Below are 24,400 nucleotides of genomic sequence, written 5' to 3'. Positions count from 1 at the left end.
GATTCTCTGTTCCCTTGCTTAGCGTTTCATTGGTTTTTCTGTTCTAGTGAAGTCTACGAGACTTTCCAGTCAGAATGAGTTGTCTTTTGAGGCTCAAATTAACTAGCTGTTGGTACGCTGGTTTCCAGTAAGTATATTGGTGAATGAATGAGGTGAGAACTAAGCTAAGACAGACTTTTTGCCAATTGTCAGCTTCTTTGTGGCCGTTGGTGTTATGGCAACAGACACTTATGATCTAATGGTACTTYAGGAATGAAGCTAGCTGGGGGAAAAAAAAAACAACTAGTGCAACTAATCTGACTTCAGATTAAATGTATAGGATTTATGCAATGACATGATGGTTCAGTTTCAGCAAAATAACTCCAGAAATCTGGAAGCTTGTCAAATCATGTATGAGTACAATAAAAAGTTACTGGTTTTCCTGCTGTCTTACTAGCTGGCTCTCGGGTAGTTCCAGGGCAGCCAGGCTGGCTGGATAAATTGGGACCCTTAGATTACTGCTGTTGATATTAAACAAGTGAGGACAAAATGGAGAAATATAAAAGACTAGAGAATTTAAATACATTCAAGTCAACAGGACCCAAATGAAATTCTGCCTAGAAAAAGGGTTCCCAAACTGCAGTTCTAATAACAATTCCTTGGCTCTTCATAGCTGTTTGTGGATGTTGCCTTCAGGTTACGAGAACCAGGACAGTGTCACCATGTTGGTGGTATATAAGTTTGRAAATTACTGCTTCGAGGACTTCAGAAATTATCAGAGGTAAACTCTGACTGACTTGCTACTGACTTTGAGAGCTCATGATGGATCAGGAAAGACCCAGGTGGCTGGGAAAAGAGAAAAAAATGAATGTCTACTGTTGAAAGAAATTGTGAGGACTTACATGTGATCCTAGTGGTGGTATCAGAAAAAATTATTAAGCAAACAATTTCTATAAACACCTAAGAAAATAGTTAAAAGAGAACAGACAATATAAACTTATCAAGAATAAATCATGGCAAAGCAATCAAATTCTCTTCTTTAACTGAATAACTGGCTCTGTAGATAAGAAACTGTAGATATATCTCATCAAAAAACTACTGAGACGTTACCATCCACATGACATTCTTCTGCTCCACCAACAAAAATATGACCCAAATGTAATTACTGTGAATCGGATGCACACCTGATTGGAATGGTTTATGATCAATGGTTTGCTGTCATTCTGGGAGGACATTTCAAATCAGTCCTTTTAGGGGCCTGTCCTAATTTGTTTTTATTCAATATTTGTATTTAATGGCTAGATGGAGTTCACTTTCACTTTTAAATATCAGTAAGATGAAATTTAACAAAGATAAATGTTAAACATTACATCTGAAAAGAAAATGTCAGAGGTATGAGTATAAATATAAAATAAGGAATAACTGCCTATGCAGAGTATTATAGAAAAGGGTCTGGGGAGTTTCATTAAATCACACACTGCATGCATTAATCATGCTCCTAGGATATATCAACAGCAATTTTTTTAATTGGACACAGGAAGTGGGTTCTAGTCTCTCATAATCGATTGGGCTGGTGTAGCATAAGATCACATACTTTGTCTGAGTTTTAAAAGATCTGAACAAATTGGAGACAAAGGAAAATGTTGCCAGTGAAGAGTTTTAGAAGATGTGAAGAGCAAAGAAAAATTGAGGGAATTGGGTTTGCTCAGATGTGCTGGAAAAGCAAGTTTGCAGTGTAAATTCTTTTTAGAAAGAAAATGACAACCAGCTTTTTCTTGTATCTCTTAAGCATAGAAGAAATAGTGGTAAGTTTACATGTCAACAGAGATTTACATTTAGATAGATGTTAGGAAAACAAACCTTTTTGATGGAGAGAGGTTTTGAAATGCCTGTTAGAGAGTTGACTGGTTAATGGTTATTTTCTACCATGGTAGTAATACCTCTTTCTTCAAAACTTAAGTTAGCTTCTTTTGCCTAGTTAATTTTACACTTCATTGCTTCCTCTCTTGATTCATTTAAATCTCTGAGATGCCTTTGCACCAAGTACAGAAGAGTCACCACAGTGTGTAGGCCCTACGCCCTATATATGCCTTAGGACCTACTTTTTTTTTTTTTTTAACCTAAGCTTTAGAGCATCAGCCATTTTTGTCTTCATCTGTCAACAACCATTAAGCTAACATAAAAAGAAAGAAAAGTTAGCTTGAGAGAGTACTCTACAATCATCAGATTGCAAGGGCAGAGCAGGAGACAACAGCAACAAATCAGGAGTTGTTAGGAAATGTCAATATTAAAATGAAAATATTTTTGTACAAACATCAATAGACAAAAGGATGCATTTGCTTTGTGTTAGTGGTCTAGAATGGATTTATTTCTTAACAAAAACAATTCTATTTTTTTCATGACTTTGGGATTTTAACTATATAAACATAGTATAAAACGGGTAGAACAGTCATTTTTCATCATTAATAAATGCCATTAGTTTACTTTTTGCCGTGTTTATCTTGATTCAAGGATGTTTTCCAGAGAAAATTATTGGGCTAGCCTTGTTGCAAAATCATTTTTCTTATGTGATAATGCAGTTATGAACTTGTTACAAAGAAAACGTTTTCAATTACTGTAAGGCAGATGAGTTCTCAAGCTACAAATTGAACTTTCCCAATATGTAAAGCTATAGGCCTGATTAACTTTCCACTAACTGTTCCAATGTGCAGCTAAATAGAAGGCAATTTGCTAGTACAAAACCTGGCCATATTCCTTGTTTGTGTGTGTTTTTCAGTTGAATGGGAGAAATGGTGTATAGGTCTGTGAATTCTCTGATCATGATACTGATTTACATACTGTAGTTGTGGGCAGACATAGTAAAATATGAAATGAGCCTCCCCCAAATGCCTAATTTAAGCAATGCCTTGTTCTTGGTATGCGCTGTTTATAAATATCGATGCTTATAAATACAAATCCATATTTCTGGATCATGTTTGGACATCTGAGTGCATTGCTGCATGGGCAAATGCAGAGCTGTACTTGTGCTGTCTGTACTCAGGGCTGACCAGACAAGCTCTGGTCTGGAGACCTGATAGCCAGAACACCATAGCTCTGCTTCTTCCTGTAACGCTTAGCTTTAACTAATACAGCTGTATGGTGTGGCTCAGGAGCTGAGTCAAGCATGGAAGGAGCATGGGACATGATAAGAAAGAAACCTGAGTCAGCCTGCATGCCCTGCTGTAGCTATGTCCTGTGTATCTGAGCATGAGAATCATGTCTCTGTATAGCTGAATGAGGAGCTACATATACACTCACCCTGCAAATTATGAGAGAAGGAGAATGACTAAAATTTGGATATTTTCACATTTTTAACTTGGCTACATTTTAAATAATCCAGACTTAGTTGTTGCACATTGAAAAGAGCGTGGAAATACTTCCACTTTGATTCATATAGTTTGCAGTGAAATGATACAGAACTAAATGTGTAGTAGTACTAAATGTAGTAATGACACAAGGGTAGGCAGTGACCTAATCTAAACTTTTGGCCCTTTGAGTATCTCAGAACATTAGGAAGTATTTTTACTAGGCTCCTTAGTTTTAATTCAGCGGTTATATATGATTGTATCAGACAAATGTTGCCTCTGAAAAAAATGCTGAATGTTTACATACAATCACCTGATCAGTCTTCAGAAAAATAAATTGGCAGAACTGCATTGGGTGGTGGTAGCTCCCCAAAAGAAAGAGGCACACTCGTAAGACAGAAGATGGTCTTAAATTCTCACTCTACCTAATTTGGAGCAGGACTTTGAATCACGCTTGCTCCAGCTCAGAAAATGTGCCAGGCTATTGGGTCACTTAATCTTGAAACTTAATCTTCAGTCACTTAATCTTGAAACTGTTGCATAATTAATTGCATGTTTATAAGAGTAAGAACCTGAACCATAACTCTCTCACCTAGTGCTGAACTATAATCAAAGTAATTCCTTTTTTGTTCAGTGAATATTTAGACTAAGTGGAACAGCTTCCACAGGGAGATATTAAGTAGTCCTGTTCCACTCCACCCTGCAATAGGGGAAAGTCCTGGTTGCCAACTTGGTTCTCATTCAGGCTGAAACTGAGAAGTGAGGTTAGGGGAGGGAATGAAGAAGTTGGGTAACCAGCTGAGCAACTAAACCATGGAGCTGTACAATAGGAATTTGGGGCATGTTGAAGTGTCTCTCACTTTGCCTAAGAAAGAGGCTGTGCTGGCTTTGGTGCCCAGCTCCAGGAGAAGCATTGTATCTGAGGATCTTTAGAGGAAATATGTGCCTCTGTTATTCCTGAAGTTAATACCTAATGAACTTTGAGAAGTGGAATCAAGGCTGAAACAACTTCTCCTCAGTCTTTTGTTAGTCCCATTCTTAAGTATCTGAACTTCCCTTTGGATTATGTTGTGAATGTCATACAACTAAAATGTGGCCAAGAACTCCAGTGCTTATCTAAGATATGTGTAGCTTTTGTAGATTTAGCTGTGGGGAGACTCTTTTCTTTCCTTTGCTAACAACAGACTGTACTGAATGTCTGAAGGGGAAGACACATGTCTGTCTCCCCCAACAAACAGCTGAAAGTTTTAAGCTAACTAGTGAACTGTTGTAATGCAATTGCCTTTCTTGAAAGCAGTTATTTTTCCGTTTGTTGATTTTTTTTTTTAATCTCCACTGGAAAATGTATTAATGATGCTGTTTGCTGCTGCTGGCTACTTGTGACGCATTTTCTCATATTTTCTTTTTTTAAAAGGAGGCTGCATGTCTTGACAGAGAAGTTCAATTTCTAGTTCTGCTAGTATTTTAACTACTATTGGTAGTCTGCTGTAGTGTCAATCAAGGCTACTTAGGCTCATTTGGGTAGGTATCAAATCATCAGTTTGGAAACTCCTTAGGTGCACATTTGAGTACGTGGATATATGGCCATGTAGAATAGGCAATTAAGGAGCCTTCTAAAGACACAGCTTTTTCAATGTAGATTTTGATCTGTGGGAGGACTTAGAGGATACCCATCTGCCTCTTTGGGAGTTGATCCCAGAACGTTACCTTATAAGTCTAAATCCACATCAGCTAGGATAGTCCCTTATGCTTCTTTTATGTCCCAGCCCAGTTTTGTTCCATGTTTTATGCCTATGCACTGTCACATTGACTTGAGATTGCTCACATATATAAATGTGTTTATATTTAATAATCTTGCTTAGGCAGAATGTAGAATGCTATTTTCTTTGCTGAGGGGCTTCTCAGAAAGAAAGCAAAATATGACCTTGTAAAGTAGAGAATACTCTTTTCAAGTACTGTAAGGCACCCAAAGCAATCTTAATTTTAAACATACTACACTAGTGAAGTAATTTGTGAAGGCTTTTTATCAATTCAGTTGGTTTATCTTATCAGTTCAACTGTTCCAGAATGTAGACTTTCAATAGAAAATTACCTACTGGATTTCCCCCCCGCCCCCTTGGTATGCATTCTGAGTATGTCCCAAGCATACCTGGGTATCATCTGGGTATAGATGATTTTGCACATTATCAATGAAAGATAGCAACAAGGCTATCAGCATGGAGTAAATTGATCTTAGAGATACTATGAAGTTAAATATAGGTGTTGCTTTAGGTTCCAGTATCCTCTTTAGACTAGGCCTGGTGCTTTTTCCACAGGGTTTTCTAGTCATTTGTGCAGCTTCCTTAGGAAGCTCTAACTAAACAGTAAGTACAGCTTTTTTCAAAAGTGTGTTATCATTACAATGCTATTTTACCTCATCTGTTTGTATTATCGTTAATGTCACTTTATCACTAAACAAGCTAGGTATAAATCAATCCGGGTGTTGCCAAAAGATATCTAAACTCACTAAGCACATATTGTTTGACTTCAAGTTCTAAGAAGTTAGAATTCTGCTTTTGCGCAGACCCCAATCTGTCACATAGTGTGCAAATGAATTATGTCTTGCACACAAACCTGAGTTTGTGTGCAAGACATAAGCAACTCCAGAAGTTGGTGGTACTCTTCTTAAATCTCCTAGAGATTTTCATCCACTTGCTTGCAGGACTCCTAACATCTACTGAATAGAAAGACACTATAAGCGATCCCATTTCTGTCACACATCTGTGGAAGAAAGGGAAGGAGCTGCTGGTGATGACCTCTTTCTATGTAACAACCTAATGGTTCTAGTAGATCTATATGTAAAAAGTTCAAATCCATGTCTATCCCAGGAGAGACTGCAGAAGTATTGGGAGGTGAGTACTTCTTACTTCAGGTGATATTTCACCTGAAGTAAGAGGTGAAGGTATTTTCATATAGTAACCTGACTGTTATATGAAAAATGGACTGCTCCCCCTTCCTCATTCTTAAAAGAAAAGAGTGGACAATATTCAGAACAGTGAAATGCCTAACTCTGAATTTTGGATTCTGTTTCTGTGTGTGGAAGCTTTAGTTTTTTACTGCATGTAGTCCCATTTCCTTTTCACATTAGTGTGAGCAAACAATGCTGTGTAACATTTTCTTTATATAGTGTTAACAGGGAAAAATAAAGATTGTGTGCGGAGGGAAATGGCCTTCATCTTTTTTTTTTCCTATTGTTTAACATACTGCCATGCTACAAGTTTTATTTATTTTAACTGGAAAAGCAATGACAAGCCCAGAACTACTGCAGTTGAAATGTTTGGTTAGTCCACAGGGTATCTGCTTTAACGCTTCTGCTACCATGATGTATTTTTCAATTGCCTCTTGCTGATAACCATGTAATACTTACTTACATCTTCATATTTTAAAAATCCCTATCCTCTTCAAAGCTAAAAGGCATAAATCAAAATGATTTTTCTGTTCCAAAAGCATTGCATAGATATTTATGAGTTCTTTGACTGTGCCTTGTAGAAAACTATAATCAATGGAGCATGGCACTTTGGTCTGAACTCTGTAAGACACTACAGTTTGACACATAACTGAATTAATGCATTCAGAGTACCCTAGCCATGCCTACAATCTTAGTTCAGGACATGTAAACTATCTGATCAAGGTAACCTGACCCACAATGAAAGAGGTTTACAATCTCATTACTTTACATATGACAATATATTAATACATAGATTAAAGGTACACAAAATGAGAAGAAAAATAAAACAACGTTTATGGTAACAAAAGAGATCAGGAAAAATGATGCAAGATCTATGGTTGGACTTTAAAAAGTACATATTTAAATGTTTCCTCATATGAAATCATAAAAATTGTCTCTAATCTCTTCATATCAGAAGATAGAGCATGGTGGAAACCGAATTTAATCTTGCAATGTAACTGTGAAGTTTAAGTCTGATGCTTTAATTTTGTAAGCTGAAGTACTGCAGTGACTGGAAATATGAACCAAACGAAACATAAACTGAGAATATGGTATTACAAAAGATTTTCTTTTTTCAGCTGGAGAAACTCTCCTCTAAGAGTCAGATAGATTGATAGTGGGCTACAGGTTTGAAGTTATTTTGAGGGAAGGATGGAAAGCACRGTTGAATAATATCAGCCCTGTGTTTCTCAGGACAAATTCCTTGAGCAGGAATGGATGAACTCCTGTTTAGTTCTGAATATGTTCAGGTAATGTGATTTGAAATGTGTGATGTAAATTTGAACGTGACTGGATTGCATTTTTTTTTTCAAGTAGATTCTGAAAAGACGTAGTGCTGCCCAAAAAAAGAAGTTAGGAAAAGGGGGCTGGAGGAAAGAATGAGAGGAAAGAAATAGAAACGCATATGGAAGAGAAGAAGTCCTAAAGAAATCAGATATACTAGCTATGCTAATCTAACTTTAAATTATGTTTGGCTCCAGCACATAACACAAACTTTTATGTAGCTTTCCTGTAGTGAATTACTTTGGGAAAGAGTTAAAAACCCCAAACTTTCCTGGATTTAAGAACCCTATCCAGTTTTGCAAACTCAAAAGCACATCTATTAGACTCGCAAGCTTTCTTAGTTTTTCCCAGCATTCCTTGAATCATTGTTAATTCCCCTCCCAATCTCCTTACCTCGTTATTAAGCCTACTGATCTGCTGTTTGGTCTCTTCTGCTTTGATAACAAGCACAGCAGCACCAATTTCAGCCTCTGGAAATAATTCAAATACATGTAAATGAGAGAAGTATAACAACTTGGAATTAGCAATGCCAGTCTTTCACTTGTCAGTCGTTTTAAGTTTAAACCTAGCTTTTGCTTGGATCAAATGAAAGTAAAATCTTGTGTTTATGATCAGTGTAGAATGTGTAAGAAAGGTGTGAATGAGATAAGCTGTACTGCTCTCTCCAGTCTCAATCTGAAAGGACCAAGAACAACAACCCTGGTGCCAGTGGTGTGATACCTCAACAGTTTTGCTGTTTTTTTTTTTTTTTTTTTAAATCACATATATAAAAGTAAACTTCTATTATTATTTTTCTGTTTTGCTTCAAGAGGAACTGAAGTGTCTTAATGGCCTCTGTGCAAAAGGTATATAACTGTGAGAACTGTTTGCTCATCAAAGAGGGGAGGCTGGAAACAGTCTGAGCAGTACTGCTTATGTCACTTCAGCATTAGACCACTGAGTTCTCTCTCTCTCTTTTACACTTTTTTTCTTTTACTTTTCTTTCTGGCCTCTTGTGTTCCTCTGTGCTGCTATTTCATCAGCCTTTTCAGAGTGCAGGTCATTTAAGGCTGCCTAAAACCTCTTGCTATTCATGCTTTCACTCCCACAAGGAGCCATGGGAGGAGGAGTGTTTTTCACTTTCTGAAAAGCACGATACTCCAAGCTCTCCTCCCTTGTCCCAAGTAAATATCTTTTTAACAAAAACTGGGATTCAAGTTTGCATCTGGCTCTTTGTGAATTATTTTTTCATTTGATATTAAAATGCCTTGATAGTGAATTTTGCCATGTGTTGAGTACTTTCTAAGCCCAGAGGTCTGGGAGCATCAGACTCATGGCTGATCCTACAGTATTACTGGTTTGAATATAATGCAGAAAAATACAGAATTCCTTACAGGCTGTTTATCATGACTGGCTGTTAGCAGGAAAGGACAATTGGCCTATAGATCTTGTTGTATTTTTCTACAGTGGCCAGTGCAAATGGTACTGAAAGCACAGGTACACGTTAAATCCATTTATGCTGCTTGTGAGGAATTATCCTTCTGAGACTCGAATAAGCAAAGGAGAACAAATAGCAGTTATGGAAGCTGTTTTCTCTATTGAGTGATTTCTCAGACAACACTCACCTGCAATTGTAGCAGATACCCTGGATTCCTGCCTGAGCTGATCAGAGCTGAAGTCAAAAGTTTGGCTTTCCTCATTACAATTTCCATCTTCAATCCCATCAACAATTCTGGAAAAAAAAAGTGTGGGGGGTGGTGACAGAGCTTTTAAGTAGTTCCATAAACATCACATTCATAATTATATTCTCAAAATTACTCCTAAAGGGCAAATTTTTATCAATGGTGAATTTTGCACTGCACTAAGTTTAGATAAATATAAGAACTGTTATGTTGATATTTCTTGTAAGTCACTAAAGATTAAATTTACTGTTGGAGGAAAGAACATGAGGCTAAACATAATTAACCAGAGTTTCAAAACTATCATAACTTTTGCAGTATATACTGGGCCCTAACAGAACGTATACTGAATATAAATATAGCTTGTTTTTCCTATCTGAAGTAATCTGTTGCTTTTCTTCTTTCTTCTACACAAACCTAAATATGCTTCACTATGCTGCTGTGAAATATAAATCTCCCTGCTCATAACAGTCAGGCTCTTAATTTAGGTTTACTGTTCATTTAAGCAGAGGCTAAGCCTGGACTAATAGATTTTTCAGTGCATCTCTACACCAGTCAGAAGTGTTGTTGCCACACAGATAGTTATTCTTAAATTAGTTTTAACCTAACTAGCTTGTGCAGAGCAGTTTTGTATGCAGGCTGAATACAGAAATGTATATCTAGACCCAGCCTGCAATGTCACAGTTGCATTAGTATTGGTATCTGTTCTAACTAGAAAAGGCATTTGTCAGGTTATTTCTACTCATGTATTGCAGCGGACCTCCAATTTACAGTGGCAAGAAATCAAAAACAAAAACAAAAAAGGTTGAAGCATACATACTAAGAATAGGAAATTGGAATCACACAGACAAGTCATTACACCTCAATAAAAATGAATTATAACAAGACCTATTCATAATAATATATTTGAATTAGTACTATAAAGAGAATAATTTACCTTCCATTGTTTTAAAGTCAATGGAAGTGCCTGGGAAAAGAGTTAATTGACAGAAGTGGAGCATCACTTTCTTGCTTTGTCCACACACCAGATTCAGAATTTGTCTTCCATTAGGCAGAAGATTTAGAAACTAATGTGGAAGGGCTTAAATCAGACAGTTCTTGGATTTTCCACTAATACAGTCAACGGTGATGATTTTGTAATGATGGCAATTAGATTTTCCATCTAATAAGAATAGGATATTCTCAGACAAATCTCTTGACTGGAAATATTTGACTAAAGGAAGAATAGATAACACATAGATGTCTGTGATTATATTTGGTTTGAAAGACCCGTGTAAATTATGAGCTCTGTGCACATACAATATATTCTTGACCATCTGGCCCTTTGTGCAGGTTTAGGGTCTTGTGTCTTGTCTGAGTTATCATGATATGAGCTGGATGTTATTAGACTTCACTCTAATCTAACCAGTCTCTGGGAGGAGAATGGGACTCAAATGTCGTGCTCTGACAACACTGGACTATACTGTTACCTGCAACCGAAAATCTGAATGATTACTTTATCTGGAATTTGCTATCAAGCCTATTTAATGTCATCTGGCCTCACTGCTTCAGAAAGCAAATTTTTAAATCAATATCCATTTTGTAGATATTTCTAATTATTTAAAATGTTAACATTTTAACTGCCTTTAAAGTACACAGGAGAAAAACTATTCAGACATGTCTTGGAATTTATAGCAGCTCTGTCCTTTAAAGTGTTTCAAGATACAAACTAAAAAGAAAGACACCATATTAACAAAAATAGCTGGTTCTGGAGATCCACAAGACAAGGTTCTAGTTGGTAAATACGCAGTAGGAAAGAGAGTTATTTGTATAAGAACAACTGGAATGTAGAGATACCTAGTTTGGTCAACTGAAAATATATGGGGGTGACAAAAGTAACTAGTAAATCACATTCCTTTATTCATCAGCTTTTGCACAGCCCTGAATTTTCTCCTGAAGATGAAAACCTAAACTCCCAAGCAAATGAATAAACAAACGAACAACCAAAAAAATCAGAAGAGATTAACGTGTGACCTCTCCTATCCAGTAGGTTGGGGCTAGAGTACACTCATCCACATGGGTCTGAGGAGATTCAAATGCATAAATACCTCCTTCCAGGACTGCCTTTATTCTCAGTTTTACATTATGGTGCGATAGGAACAGACTCACTCCTTCCTTTTTGAACCTCTTCTTCCCAGTCACTTTTTGGGTGCTCCGTATGAAGTAGATTATGACTACCTAGAAGTTAGGATGCTAACTTCTATTCCTTTATCCAAGGACTACTTCAATATTTTAACCAGTCTCCATGCATCTGCTCTCTTGCCTTTACTACAGTATACAAGAAATGAATTTGAAGTGCCAATAAAAAATTCTGGTTGGCTTACTCTAGGAAACATGCACAGTAGAAGAAGTTTCTTAAGAAGACAAAAATGCATTCTCTTCAAAACATGAGCGTCTCAACTGCATTGACTGGACATTTCAGTCCAAAACAATTTCTTGCCATCCCCTTGCTTACACTGCTGTCCAGGAGCAAACAAAAATATGGACCATAATTAAGATTTTATTTTCTCTTTAATGCTTATTGAAAATACGTTTAAGGCTTTAAAATTTTTTTTAACCTGTTGTTAGTTTCAATGTTCTGATTATATAAAATTATATTTTAGTAAATAATATGAAAGCTTTCTGGCTGGAAAACAAAGTCTCAAAAACCTGTATATTACAAGCCAATGTCCCAGCCTATTAAAAGGAATATTCTGCAGTTAAAAATGGAAATAAGAAATAATGTATCTAACACAACTTGTTCCACATTTGCTCTTGCAGCCTTGCGTGTCAAAGTCTGGCTGCATTTGTTCAGAACTGTAATGAATGAAATTGCATTTCAATGGAAAATATGAAAGATAGCTTTTCCCTGAATTACCACTTGTTTTGCAAATTATAATGACATTTGGTCATAGCTGACCTGAATCAAATTCATGAGAGCTACAAAAGAAATGAAACATTTTCCATTACACATTTCACTTCTGCTAGTGTAGAAGCCAATTTTCCACATATTTCCCCCCCTCCCCATTGGCAAAACAAGAATTGGCTTGTTACCTGCTCCTATTTGAAATGTGTCTATACCAATCAAATACATGATGAAGGAGAATGATTGCTTTATACTTTTTCACATGTAACTTTTACCATCACATCCTTAGGGACTGGTGCCTTGACAGAGCTAAACAAATATTGGTCAAGCTGTGGCTGTGTCATGTTTGCAATGCCAAGCTGCTGAAACTACTACTCTGCTCCTAGTGAACAAAGGAAGTTTTTGAAAATGTAAAATATGTCAAATTACAGAACCCAAAATTTGAACCGAAAGATCAACTGCTGCAGTTCCTCATATATCAGGGAAGCGATTGTGATTTCTACAAAGAACTAGTACCAAAATTCTTGGCTTGTTAGCAATTAATGATTATATTGCAGCAATCTGGAAATAAATTCCATAAATCACTTTACTAGTAAGAATTAAAATATTTAAAATTATACAGTACCAATACCACAATAAACCATTATATGACTTTTGTTTATGTCATAATTCACAACAAAACAGATTTTCTCAACTGTGTAGTTACTTTCTACATGTCTTCTATCGTCATCTTCTTTCTCTAATGTGAAAAAACCTGGAATATTTTCTAAAATTGCTAGGCAATAGTTTTCCATTAGAGTCCTCTTCTCCAGTAATTTTTGTRTTTGCACAGCTATGTTCTATTATTATCTACTTGCTTTCTAAATTGCTTTCCCTCTGATGGACTCAGAATGCTTCACAGTGCTACTGTGGAGATATATATTATTACAGAAGGACAAAATGATGCAGTAAAGCCAGACTATTCAGATAAGTCACACATTTTCATAATTGCTGAATACTTTGCCTTTTTACTGGTAGAAATACATTATTTTGCAATAAAGCCCTAAAGCCATAAAATTCTGCATAGTGTGTGATAGTTCCTACAATATGAGGACTCTTCCTTCTCTGCAGGATTAATGAAATGTTGACATTTCAAGAAAGTATGAGCTATTAAAGAAACATAAATTTTATAATATCACCACCATTTTCTAGTAAAAGTTATATAGTAAGGAAGAAAATAACCATTCATAACTATTACCTTGGGCTGAGGTCTGGTGGACCACTGATGTTCAGTGCTGAAAGGTGTAACTTAAGGTTTTTCTCTTTCTTTCTGGAGTAGTAATGGAGTTCAGTTTCATGCTTGGCTCTTGAGGGGTTTGAACTGCAAGCACGGATGGGCGAGTGAAAGGGCACTGTTCCTGAGGCCAGCTGTTTCAAGTTTCTCCCTAGGTAGCTCTTATTGCTTCCAGTCTTCTTCTGCTGAGAGGAAGTTGTGCTTCTCGTATGGATTGGTGAAAGGGAGCTGCTCTCTTCTTCTCCTTCCTCATCCTCTTCTTCATCTTCCACAATTGATGCAAGTCTCTTCTTTATATTTCCATTTCCCTTGAGCTCTGTCTAAAATAGCAGATAATACATATTAACATAAAATTCAGAGCCTGATACTGCAGGAACAATTTCTTTTAATGTTCATACTGGAATAAAACCTGATCTATTATAGCTTTCATTTCTCATTAGAACTAGGGCTCTTTTGGAACTCTACCGTTATTTATCTCTTCAGCTGTGGATATCTACATATATACACAGAGAAAGACACAAATACATTAAAAAGTTCTCCAGTAACATTGCCAGTGAACTCATTGCAATATGTTTTATTACCAAGGAAGATTATGGCTAGTTCTTACAAGCCATGTGCTTGAATAGCTAAATCTTGCTTTACTGAGGAGTTATTTCTTCTGAATGTAAGACAGATTCCTGGTGCACCAAGGGAAAGAACTGAGGCTGGTAATTCATGTAATATCACATTTTTATGCAGAGCCATTTATAACATGTAAATAACACTTATAACAGTTCAGTTTGAGCCAAGATGTCCTCTCTGTCTTTCTTAATCATTGTGACTGAAATGCCTGCTGGGACAGTGGGCAGATCTCTCAGCTTACGCAAAGTCCCATTAAAGCACTAACAGTGCGACAGTGTCAACTTCGGAACRAAGCCATCAAAAGCAGAGTTACATCTATTTAAAAAATACACACTGTAGATGCATGGTGTTGTACAGAAGGCAATTCAGAGCACCTAGAGAGGGTTCTATTCTTGATGTACTAAGTAAAGCACAGCCTAAGAGAGCAATGTATTATTTGTTATTGCTTCACGGTAACAAAATAGATTGGCTGTGAGTGTGGAGATATACCAACACGGAGATCATGTTAAAATCAGGCCATAACTTAAAATAATCCCATTTACTCCCATGGTACAACTTACTGGACTAGTAGTAGGCAAAGGGAGTAAAGCGCAATCCGGTTCTAAGTCAAATTTACAAACTGCACACATCTGAGTGAACAGGAGAGCCAAATGCAATTTCATTTTTTCAGAAAAGGTTGCTATTTATTTATTTTTCAGGCTATTTCTCTCCATCTTTTTACCTTCATTTAAGGGGGGGGGAAGCACTGTTAACTTTACATACAAAATCTGCTCTTAAGAACTTTCACAGTCCAATTTCCCAAATCCAGGCCAAGTTAAATTGACTGGGTGAAAATGCAGGTTTGAGGAATTTATTCAAATGTTCTGAGCTTCTATCGGTGTCTATCTTAATATTTTGTAGCATGAGTTTAATTTTGCTGGGTGCTACTGCACATTTTCATTGAGTGAATGCTTTTCTGTTTGTATCCATTGAGCAGAGGTAAAGAATTAGGTTCTTTCAGTCTGAGATGTATGAAAAGGTACGAATTTAAAACAACATCAAAAGACCTGTCTACATAAAATATAATAGCAGCCTTGTTGTCAACCATAATACTCAAATGTAGGCTAACATGATGAACAAATTGTACAGGACTTGGCTCTGATGCGGCCTATACTCTACAGAGAATGAGCTTTAGCTATATTCTAAACTTTGGCTTGAGTAAACATGTATTTAAAATGCAGGTGCTGCAGTAGGATATCCAAATCCAGCACCTGGAAGAAAAGATACTAAGCTGTTACACATATAAAATGGACAGTGGCACAGCTATCTGCAGGATCCTATTTAAAAGCTTATTCTGAAACCACTAGAGTCTCTTGGAGCCTTTCCACCTTTGCTCTGGCCATACTGTGCACAATGTCAAGCTTGGCTTATTTAAAATGCAATTAACATACCTGAGATAGCGTAGACTTGTTTGATAATTTTGATATTACCTGAAAAAACAAAACAAAAAGTAACAAATATGTGCATCTGCACAATATTGGCTTCCAAGAGTGTACAAATGTCTAAATCAAAATATTTCTGTTGATACAAGAAAAGAATTTCATGACACAACCGCTGTATTAAATTAAATGGCAGCATAGCACCGATGCTAATGACGGTGCTTGGAAGTAGATGCTGGCAGAACAAAGTTATATCTGAACAGATTTTGGTTTTCCTTTCATAAAAGGAATATTTTCCTGCAAAAATAACATTTTTTACATTAGTAAAAAGTTGGATGAAAGCTCCAAAGCTGTGAACGAACGTAGATGGGAGAACTGTGTGCCTGGGGGGCTCGGTGCTGCTGTGATGGAATCCCATGCAGGAGCAGTGCGCTGCCTTGCTGCTGCCTCTGTGTGGATTTGGCTCCTGCGCCAGTCTAGTACTTACATCTACATGATCAGACTTTAGCAGAAGTCCCTAAATCTTTACTTTGGGGATTTTTCAAAGACAGTGATGGGACTGAAGCAAGTAGGACCAACATAAAACTATGGGAGATACGTGCTAAGAGCTATTCAATTGCACAAATTTTTCCCCTCTTGGATTAAATAAAAAAAAAGAAAAGAAAAGAAAAAAAATCATGTAAGTTTAATGTGTAACTACTCACAGTAAGATCCACAGGAGCTGCTAAATACCAGGTGATATGCTCATTCTGTCGTTTATTTAGCTGTCTACATCCTGTCCACAGGCAAGTTTCAGACAGCCCAAGTGCCAAATTTATCAGAACAGTTTAGTCCACTAGCTAGAATTTTCAGAAGTGATTTTCAGCCTTTACGTTCCTAAGACTCCCATGTCAAGATATATACTACCAAACACCCCTCAATTTAAAATTTATTGCATCAGCTTATTTATCTCCAAAGTCAGGTAGAAGAAGCCATGCCTTTCTGGAAGTTATTGGGACTTCCAAGTTTCGTAAAAGTCTTCAGAACACCTAAACACACAGTATTTAGGCACACATTTAGAAAACATCATTCTGTTCTGTTTTTTTCTTCACAGATCTTTCAGGTTATCCTGAAAACTGTTTTGCAATTGCTCATAAAAATGACGGTATTATTAGTGGTATAATATATGAATGTATATTTTACCAATACTTAATTTTGTGTAAGCAGAAATCCTACTCCACATCTGCCAAGCCAGTAGCAGGTGTATCCATAAATTTAGCAATAACACTCACCAGACTGCCAAACAGAACAACTGCAATAATTAGGCTATGTAAATAAAATAACAACTGCTGTGTTCTTCCTGGGGTTGATAAAGTATTAGATATGATATTAGCAGAGGAGTTAATCTCAGATATTGAAATCTCCCAGCTTGCGCTGTAATCTATGCCAATTGAAGAAACACCATACCTTTCAAGATTTCAGAGAAAAGGAAACTGGGAATGTACTAAAATACTGAAGCTTTAAAAATCAGAACTAGCAATACTTATGGTGYAATTTGCACATATGTTTAATTAGATTAATTCACAGTAGTGCCCAGAATTATGGGGCTTCAATTTTCTTGTCTTCCAGGCACAGGTGCAATATAAATGTTAAATAGCAGCATTAATTAAAACTCCAAACCAATCACAAACATTAGCAACTTGACAAAAAAGATCTCAGAAAATATGAATTTGCCTGCTGGAGTCTTTAGAAGGGACTTTTTGCTTGTACCTTTGAACAGGGGTAAAGATCTCTCTCCTCACTTGATTTTTTTTTTTTTTCCTCATGAGCATCTATGTTAATTCTGATTTTACATCTTAAAAATGGAGGAGAAAGAAAATCATAATATGGGTGTCGCCTGGAGATCCAGTGTGCTTCCCCACAGCCCTGCTGGGTTCTCGAGCTTTCCGCTCCATGACGAGTCCCGGGCAGTGCTTCCTGGCAGCCAGCCTCCCTGGCCGCCAGGACTGCTGCTCTGCCAGGAACCACGGTAGTGGCAGCGTCCATCCTCCTCTACTGTCTGTATTTCCTGGTAGCTGAAGCAGGGAGAATCTGCCTGGAGAGGAAACAGGGTCAGTGGCAGCGCAAGCCGTGCATTGCCTTAGGACCTCACCAGCAGAAAGGTGAAAGGGATAGGGATTTTTGAAGGCAGGTTGCTTTTTGCAGGGAGGGGAAGGAGGACCCTTAAGAGGAAGGTAGTATAAGAGAAGGACAGGTACGAGCAGGGACCAGGTGACTTGAGACACGTTTCCTCAGATTTTCTTCTTTCATTTGCCCAAATTCTTGAACCCCTTCTGAGTGGGGACAGCTTCAGTCTGGGTAGACTGATGCTCTTGGATAGTCTCTGTGCCTATAAACCATCTCCTCCATATCATGGAAACCACAATGAGGAATGTTTTAATTGCTTCTATATTAATGCACTACAGCTGCATTTATTACTTGTAACTTTGAACATTGTGTCCTTTGTAAATAAAACTGAGGCCTGAACTTTATGGCTTGGCAGTTTAAAAACTAGTAAAAGAAACTATAATTAAACCATGACCAGACAGAGTTGTCAAGAGTTAACTCTTCTTAACCTCTTCCAGCAACTCCCTTCTTGCCCTCTCTCTTTCCCCACAAAAGTACCATTCTCAAAGAGAAAAAGAAAAGATATACACAAGAACATGGGGGAAAAAAAAAAAAGTAAAGCCAGTAAATTTAAAGACTTAACCATGCACATAGTTTTGTCTCTCTACAAAGGCAGTATGAGAGAAAAGAATTATGGGTGGAAATGAGGAATTGTCCTAGTTTCTGTCTGCTAAAACTTTTTGTTTAGGTCAACAGACTTTTGTAGTCTACTTTAAAATGCTTTTTGTCTGAAATAAAAAGAAAGAGGGTACAAGATGGCTAACATTACAGTCTTTTAAAGGGAAATAGTAGTTTTACAGGGAAGTAGTATGTTAAAGGATAAGGGCAGCTGGAAGAAAAACACATATTTTCCGTATTATGCGTTAGGAAAAAAAATGACCGGCATTAGCACATGTTGTGTGAAACACTCTTAAAGGGTCTATTTCAATTTTTAATTTCAGCCCTGGTGTCTCTTTATRTTTTGTAAAATCAACCACTAAAATTAATTTCACAAGATAAAACAATAATAGATCAAGTACCAAAAGCAGAATCATATCAATTTCTTTCATGAACATAATCTCAAATCTATGTTCTTGTTGTTGTTTAATATGTTAATAAATAAAGCTGAAAAATTTAGTAATCTTTATCATTGCTTATTACAAGCACAAAAAGGGCATTTTCACACCTGAAAACACTGGTGGTTTGCTATCAGAAACCAGTGATCTGAAGCAGATTTTTCCAGGGCCAAGGGACAGTAGCCATCGATAGAAGAATTTCTAAGGGAAATTGTAGCCAAACCAAGCCATCAATTAAAATTATAAAATGATAAAAGGAGAAATATAGAGATACAGCTAAATTTGGTAGTAAACCAGAAAATGTCCAAGTAGGTAAATTTGTGTTTGTCAGGCTCAAAAGAATGTTATCAGCTTTTACTGGATTCATTCTTATTGCCTTCCTATCACTGTTCCTGAGAGGTAGAAATATAATTTCACTGATTTGCTTGCAAATCTAGGATCCAAAAATATATGAATAATACTTTGCATCTGAAGGTCAAAAGGGTAAAATACTGTTTCGGGAAAGGATTTGAAATCAAGCTAGAATATTAATTTTCTTAGTTAGCATTTGGAAAAAACAAAAAAACCTGTTTAGGAGCAATGTCAGAATGGGGGACAGGGGGGAACAGAACACATGCCATATGTTCTGTTCTTTGCAAACTTATTGTGTAGTATGGAAAAGATATGAGCACATAACAAGGGATTACTGTACCTCTGGAAAGCTTAATGCCTTACACGTATTCAGCCCTCAGTTTTTTGTAATCAGGAAGTTCTTCAAYGAAATATCACAAATCCTTTAAATCACAGACCACTGACAAAGGAATTCTGAAGAGTCTCTTAGGTCATATACAGTTGTTTTATAAGTACATATACTGATTACACTTTCTATAATTGACGAGCTTGCTCCTTTATTTTCTCAGATTCCTTCTTATCTCTTTTCCTTACCAACTGGGCAAATAAAATAAAAAAAAAACAGATATAGTTTGTAGACGCAGATGCTTTCAGCATTCTCTGCTTACAGCATACAGCATACTGAATGAGCAGCAAAAGTAAAAAAACAGATCTGTTTTATTCTAGGTGACCAATAACGGTGAATTGCCATGATCTTTGCAACCTTCTATTAAGTCATTATCCTACATCATCCCTATTTTCTGAACAAATTATTATAGCTTGTGGAGTTAGTCCAAGTATTCAAAAATTGACTGGGTGTGATTAGCTCTGGATAAGCTTTTTTTGTGATTGAATATTTTTTGGATTCAGATTTCTCATGCAAGCTTTCATATTTAGGCATTTAAAGTTTGCTTTTCATGTATTTCTTTAAAACCTGGAGGATAATTTCACTGGATTCATTAACAAAAACATTTACTTATACTTTGATTGTTTTACTAATAATATGAGATCTATTGCATTTCTTATTAAAAAGGTAAACATGTCACTGCAACAAAAATTAACCTCTCTGTCCCTTGTCCCAGTCACGAATTGAATCAATGGTAAATGTGGTTGGTATAATTTGTCATTTCTGCTTTTATATTCTTACTCGCCCCTGCCCCCCAAACAAAAGTGGGAGTTGTTAAAATGGACAACAGACCTGACACAGATGTATGTTGTTCTGGCAGGTAGCACTTTTGGAATGGCTTACAGGTTAGATCAGATAAAAAATATTGCGAAGAAAACTTTTCAATATTCCTGCTGCATGATTGCAGTCATGACAGAAGACTCACTCTGATGAAGGTTTACATCCTATCTATAGAAATTACAACAAATGCTAACACCTTTCAAGGCAATAAAACTCAAAATTCTTCCTCTTCCTGCAAACACTAAGGCATATGCTTAACTTATGAAACTAAAAGTCACATAGGCTCGTATATGTTTGCAGGACTGGAACTTTGGATTGATATCTGATTAAAGTCCTCAATCCAAGGCTGTAGAAACTGTGCAAGAGTAGCTTCTATATTAAAATAAAACTTTGAAGTTTTATTTATGTTTATGTAAAACCTCTGCCTTCAAAGGCAGCAGTCTTGCAGTAACTTTGAAAGTAAAGGAATTTCATGATTTTATCTCAGGGCATGAAGTCATGTCCTGGCATGTGAAGATACCAGGAGAAGGCAAAGTATATAACCTTGTTAAGTAAGAGGGCCAACTTAACTTCATTACCCTGTGATGCAATTTATTGCATGGACACACAGTACAGAAAATCTAAGTGCATAGTCCTTTGGAGCTCTTTGCAGCTTCATTACTCAAGAAGTGCTACATAGGTTAGAAACTAAGCCAACATGGATACTCAATAAGTGGATGGAAAAAATACTTCAATTTTCAAAGTAGCACAGTATGAAACCAAACTCAGTATTAATCTATATCAGTTTTGCTAAAAGAAAGGAAATAGAAGACAATATATATAAAAGACTAAATTTTACAAGAGTAACCACTTGAAAAAAAGCAAAAGTAGGATAAGTGACTCAATACCTGAGTTCTGTAGTTTCAATGAACATGACTCAAAAAATAAGTCTTTCCTGCTTTCTTCCGTATTAAGAGAATGGCAATGTAAAGTCTTTAGCCATTGGAATAACATGATTTAACACACTTTTCACCACTATGTAGGACTTTGCAAAGACTATTTATTTGAAAAAAATAGGACTATACTAAACCTATCAAAATAACTCGCTTCTTTAAGCTAGGATAAAAAAAATCTTTCTAAGATAAAAGTTCTTTGGTCTACCTTCCTTTGCAAGTGCATTGAAAAGAAAAGCAAGAGAGATTTCAGAACAGCTGTGTGGAAATTTCACCACCCCTGAATCTTATTATCTTCCTTTCCAACACCAAAAACTGATGCCTGTAGTTTTTCATGACTCCACTGCTTTCTGATTGCATATCCCCTGGTCCTATATGCCCATCAGGCAATGCCTAGATGCATTCAGATTCTTGCTCACATTAATTTTCTTTCATATAAACCAGTCCTGCTTCCTGTTGCTTTTACAAGAAACAGACTGGAAACAAGAACAAGAGTTTGGGATTGGGCCTTAAGCCTATTCAGCTGGTTGCTATACATAGTCATAATAGAGATGTGAATAATGGATAGCTCAGGAAAAAAAAAAAAAAGGCGACAGAAATTTGATTCATACTGAGCATGGCTGTAAACAAGAGCCATTCCAATACTCCTTCTGGCACCATCTCCAAAGCAGTAATTTCATAATATAAGCCCCTACAGAAGGTTACAAAGCCAAAGCATCCCATGAAAAGGATCCAGCAATAAGTCTTGACATGTCTAAAGGATTGTGCCATCTGTGCAAGACAGTTTTGCTAATGACAACTAAAATCCATCTCAGAGCCCTGCAATCAGAAAAAATGCCAGGGTTAACACAGACAAACAATGATTTCAGAAAAGGCAGAAGGAACCGCCAGTGACTGATTTAAAATACAATTGATTAATTAATAACACAGTGCTTTTCATTGAAAAGGATTCTCTCAGACCTTTTATCCTATGCATATATTGCCATTCTAGAAGCAACAGCACTTAAGAAATGAATGAACTTTACTATTTAGACCAAAAATACAACCTGGGCAATTAAACTCTGCATTCATAAATTCTATTTCATCTTTAGATTGACATTCTTCTGCTTGGGTTTATGGATTACTGCTGGGATTGCCACCCTTTTCATAAACCTGTGTTTTATGCACACAGTAGATGACCTCTATTTTCAACAGAAAGCAGCATCTCCAAAAGCACAGTGTGACCTTGGGATGTTAGTTCAGTTCTTCCTCAGGGTACTGCATGCAATGAACTAATGCCTCTTTTCACAGAAACACCACAGAAAACATTGGACTACAAAGGCCTATTGTTAAATGGTCAGTGCTTGACTCTCTCTGACATTTCTGTCATCAACCCAAATATCTGAGGAAAGTGTGCCAATTAGTTAATTAGCAAACATGGCATTTCTGGTGACACTTCTAATCCATTTGCAGAACAGGCTTAACACAAGGTTCACTGAGAGGTATCCAATAATAAGAGACACAACAAACATCCAAGGTATAGGGTCCCTATGAAGTAAAGCTTTGCTTTCTGCTAAGCTGTCTCATTTTCTCCCTTCCCCTAAGCCTAATATATAGAAGTATGTTAGTATAGTAATTATGCTGTTTATCACAGCATTCAAAAACTGATATATAGTCTTAGGTAAGAGCTGAATTTTCAGAAGGGCTTTAGTTACACTTATGTAGGTAGCTTCTCTAGCTCTAGTTTTACTGAATGAAGGTATAGAGGAACAAAAAGGAAAATATTCTGATGTATTTAGTTTTATATAATCAAAACCGTAAATCACACTTATACATAAATTAAATACCTTCTTAATTTTTGTATGCTTTCATATCTTTGAGGAGAAGGGTAGGTACAGATGACCTTCAGAGGTCCCTTCCAACCTCAGCTGTTCTATGATTCTCTGCTTCTCTGATCTTTAAAAAAACTGTACTTAAAAATTCTATAAAATTGGAACATAGAATGCATACTTGTATCCATGTAGAATGCCTACTTGATGTGCAGGTTGCTCTGATTGTAGACAGTTTGCTCAAAGACTAGATCATATTCTAATTTCACACACTTCAGCATGTATTCTGAGGTTATAATGGCTATGCAAGTGATACAGGAACTTTACCATATAAGCCAGTCTGGCATGGTCATTATATCTCAAAGGTACTCTGAGGCTTCAGAACTAGTGTTCTCCTAGAAAATTTTCCGATAATTATTCTCATTTTCTTCATAAATTGTTTTTATCTTAAACAGGATAGATTACTGAAGAATGCTTCCAACTTTAGGCCACTTACTGATCTTTGGTGTGTCAATGTAAAATAAATGTAAATACCAAAAAAGCCCCTCTAATATCATTCCATTGTAAAGTACAAGATATATAAAATTAGCTTTATTTTCCATTTTTTCCAATGCAGAAGCAAAGATATAATACTAATATTATAAAGGTTATATAATTATATTTTCCTAGGCACACTGAAGCATATTGGCAAAAGTTATGTAGCATCCCTGTGTAATTAAAATAGAAATGGTTAGATTCCAAGGCAGTACTCTTTGATAGCCAGCATTCCTGCCTAAATTCTGTTTGGCACAGTGTGTTATACCTTTCTCGCACCACATTCTAAAAACATCAATAAGCTGCTTTACTCTCCTGGATTTTTTCTACATGGAACTCTCTGGTTAAGCTTTATTATCTGAGGCAGAATGCAATAATCCCAGGAAGTGAAATGAATGAGAATGGAGAGAGTTCAAAATGACTCAAAAGCTAAAATTAGAAGTAAAGTTTTGTCACTTATTTAAACATCTTAATTCTAAACTACAATAAAAATTGTTTATATTTTTCCAGACAACACTAAGGTCCAGTTGTGAAAATTCTAATAACATATATATAAGCATTTAGTAGTCTTATTGCAAACAATGTCTAACTAATGATCATAATTCCTAGCTGTTAAGCCAGTCACAAGAGGCAGAGAGTGCCCACAGGGGTAGGCATTTTAAGGTGGGTTACGTACGTGTATTATAGTTCCAAACAAAACTCAGTGGATTATTTTCCTCTTGTTCTCTTCAACCTCCTGCAGTACATCCTTACAGCCCATCCTCTATTTGTTTTAGGCTTAAAATAAAAGACTTGTAAAACACAGAGAATTAATGGAAAACAATACTAAACGATTGAAAAGATGATCTAATAGCATCAATAAGTCATGACCACAGATCTTCACAGATTGGAAAAATAAAAACAAAAAAGGACAAAAAAGGAGAC

General features: G+C 36.4%; 1 protein-coding gene across 1 annotated transcript in view; it reads right to left on the bottom strand.

The window, feature by feature from the left end:
* KCNH8 (potassium voltage-gated channel subfamily H member 8) overlaps positions 1 to 24,400 on the bottom strand; it is a 207,236-nt gene that overhangs the window by 4,145 nt on the left and 178,691 nt on the right. Inside the window, exons 12-15 of the mRNA XM_026078147.1 lie at positions 15,460 to 15,498; positions 13,373 to 13,728; positions 9,198 to 9,304; positions 7,987 to 8,063 (exon numbers count right to left, since the gene is read on the bottom strand). Coding sequence (XP_025933932.1) covers positions 7,987 to 8,063; positions 9,198 to 9,304; positions 13,373 to 13,728; positions 15,460 to 15,498 — 579 coding nt within the window. The remainder of the gene's footprint in view (positions 1 to 7,986; positions 8,064 to 9,197; positions 9,305 to 13,372; positions 13,729 to 15,459; positions 15,499 to 24,400) is intronic.

Source organism: Apteryx rowi, unplaced genomic scaffold (genome assembly GCF_003343035.1).
Source record: "Apteryx rowi isolate R43461 unplaced genomic scaffold, aptRow1 scaffold_470, whole genome shotgun sequence".
NCBI classification, from domain to species: Eukaryota; Metazoa; Chordata; class Aves; order Apterygiformes; family Apterygidae; genus Apteryx; species Apteryx rowi.
This window is presented reverse-complemented; position numbering and strand designations above follow the sequence as displayed.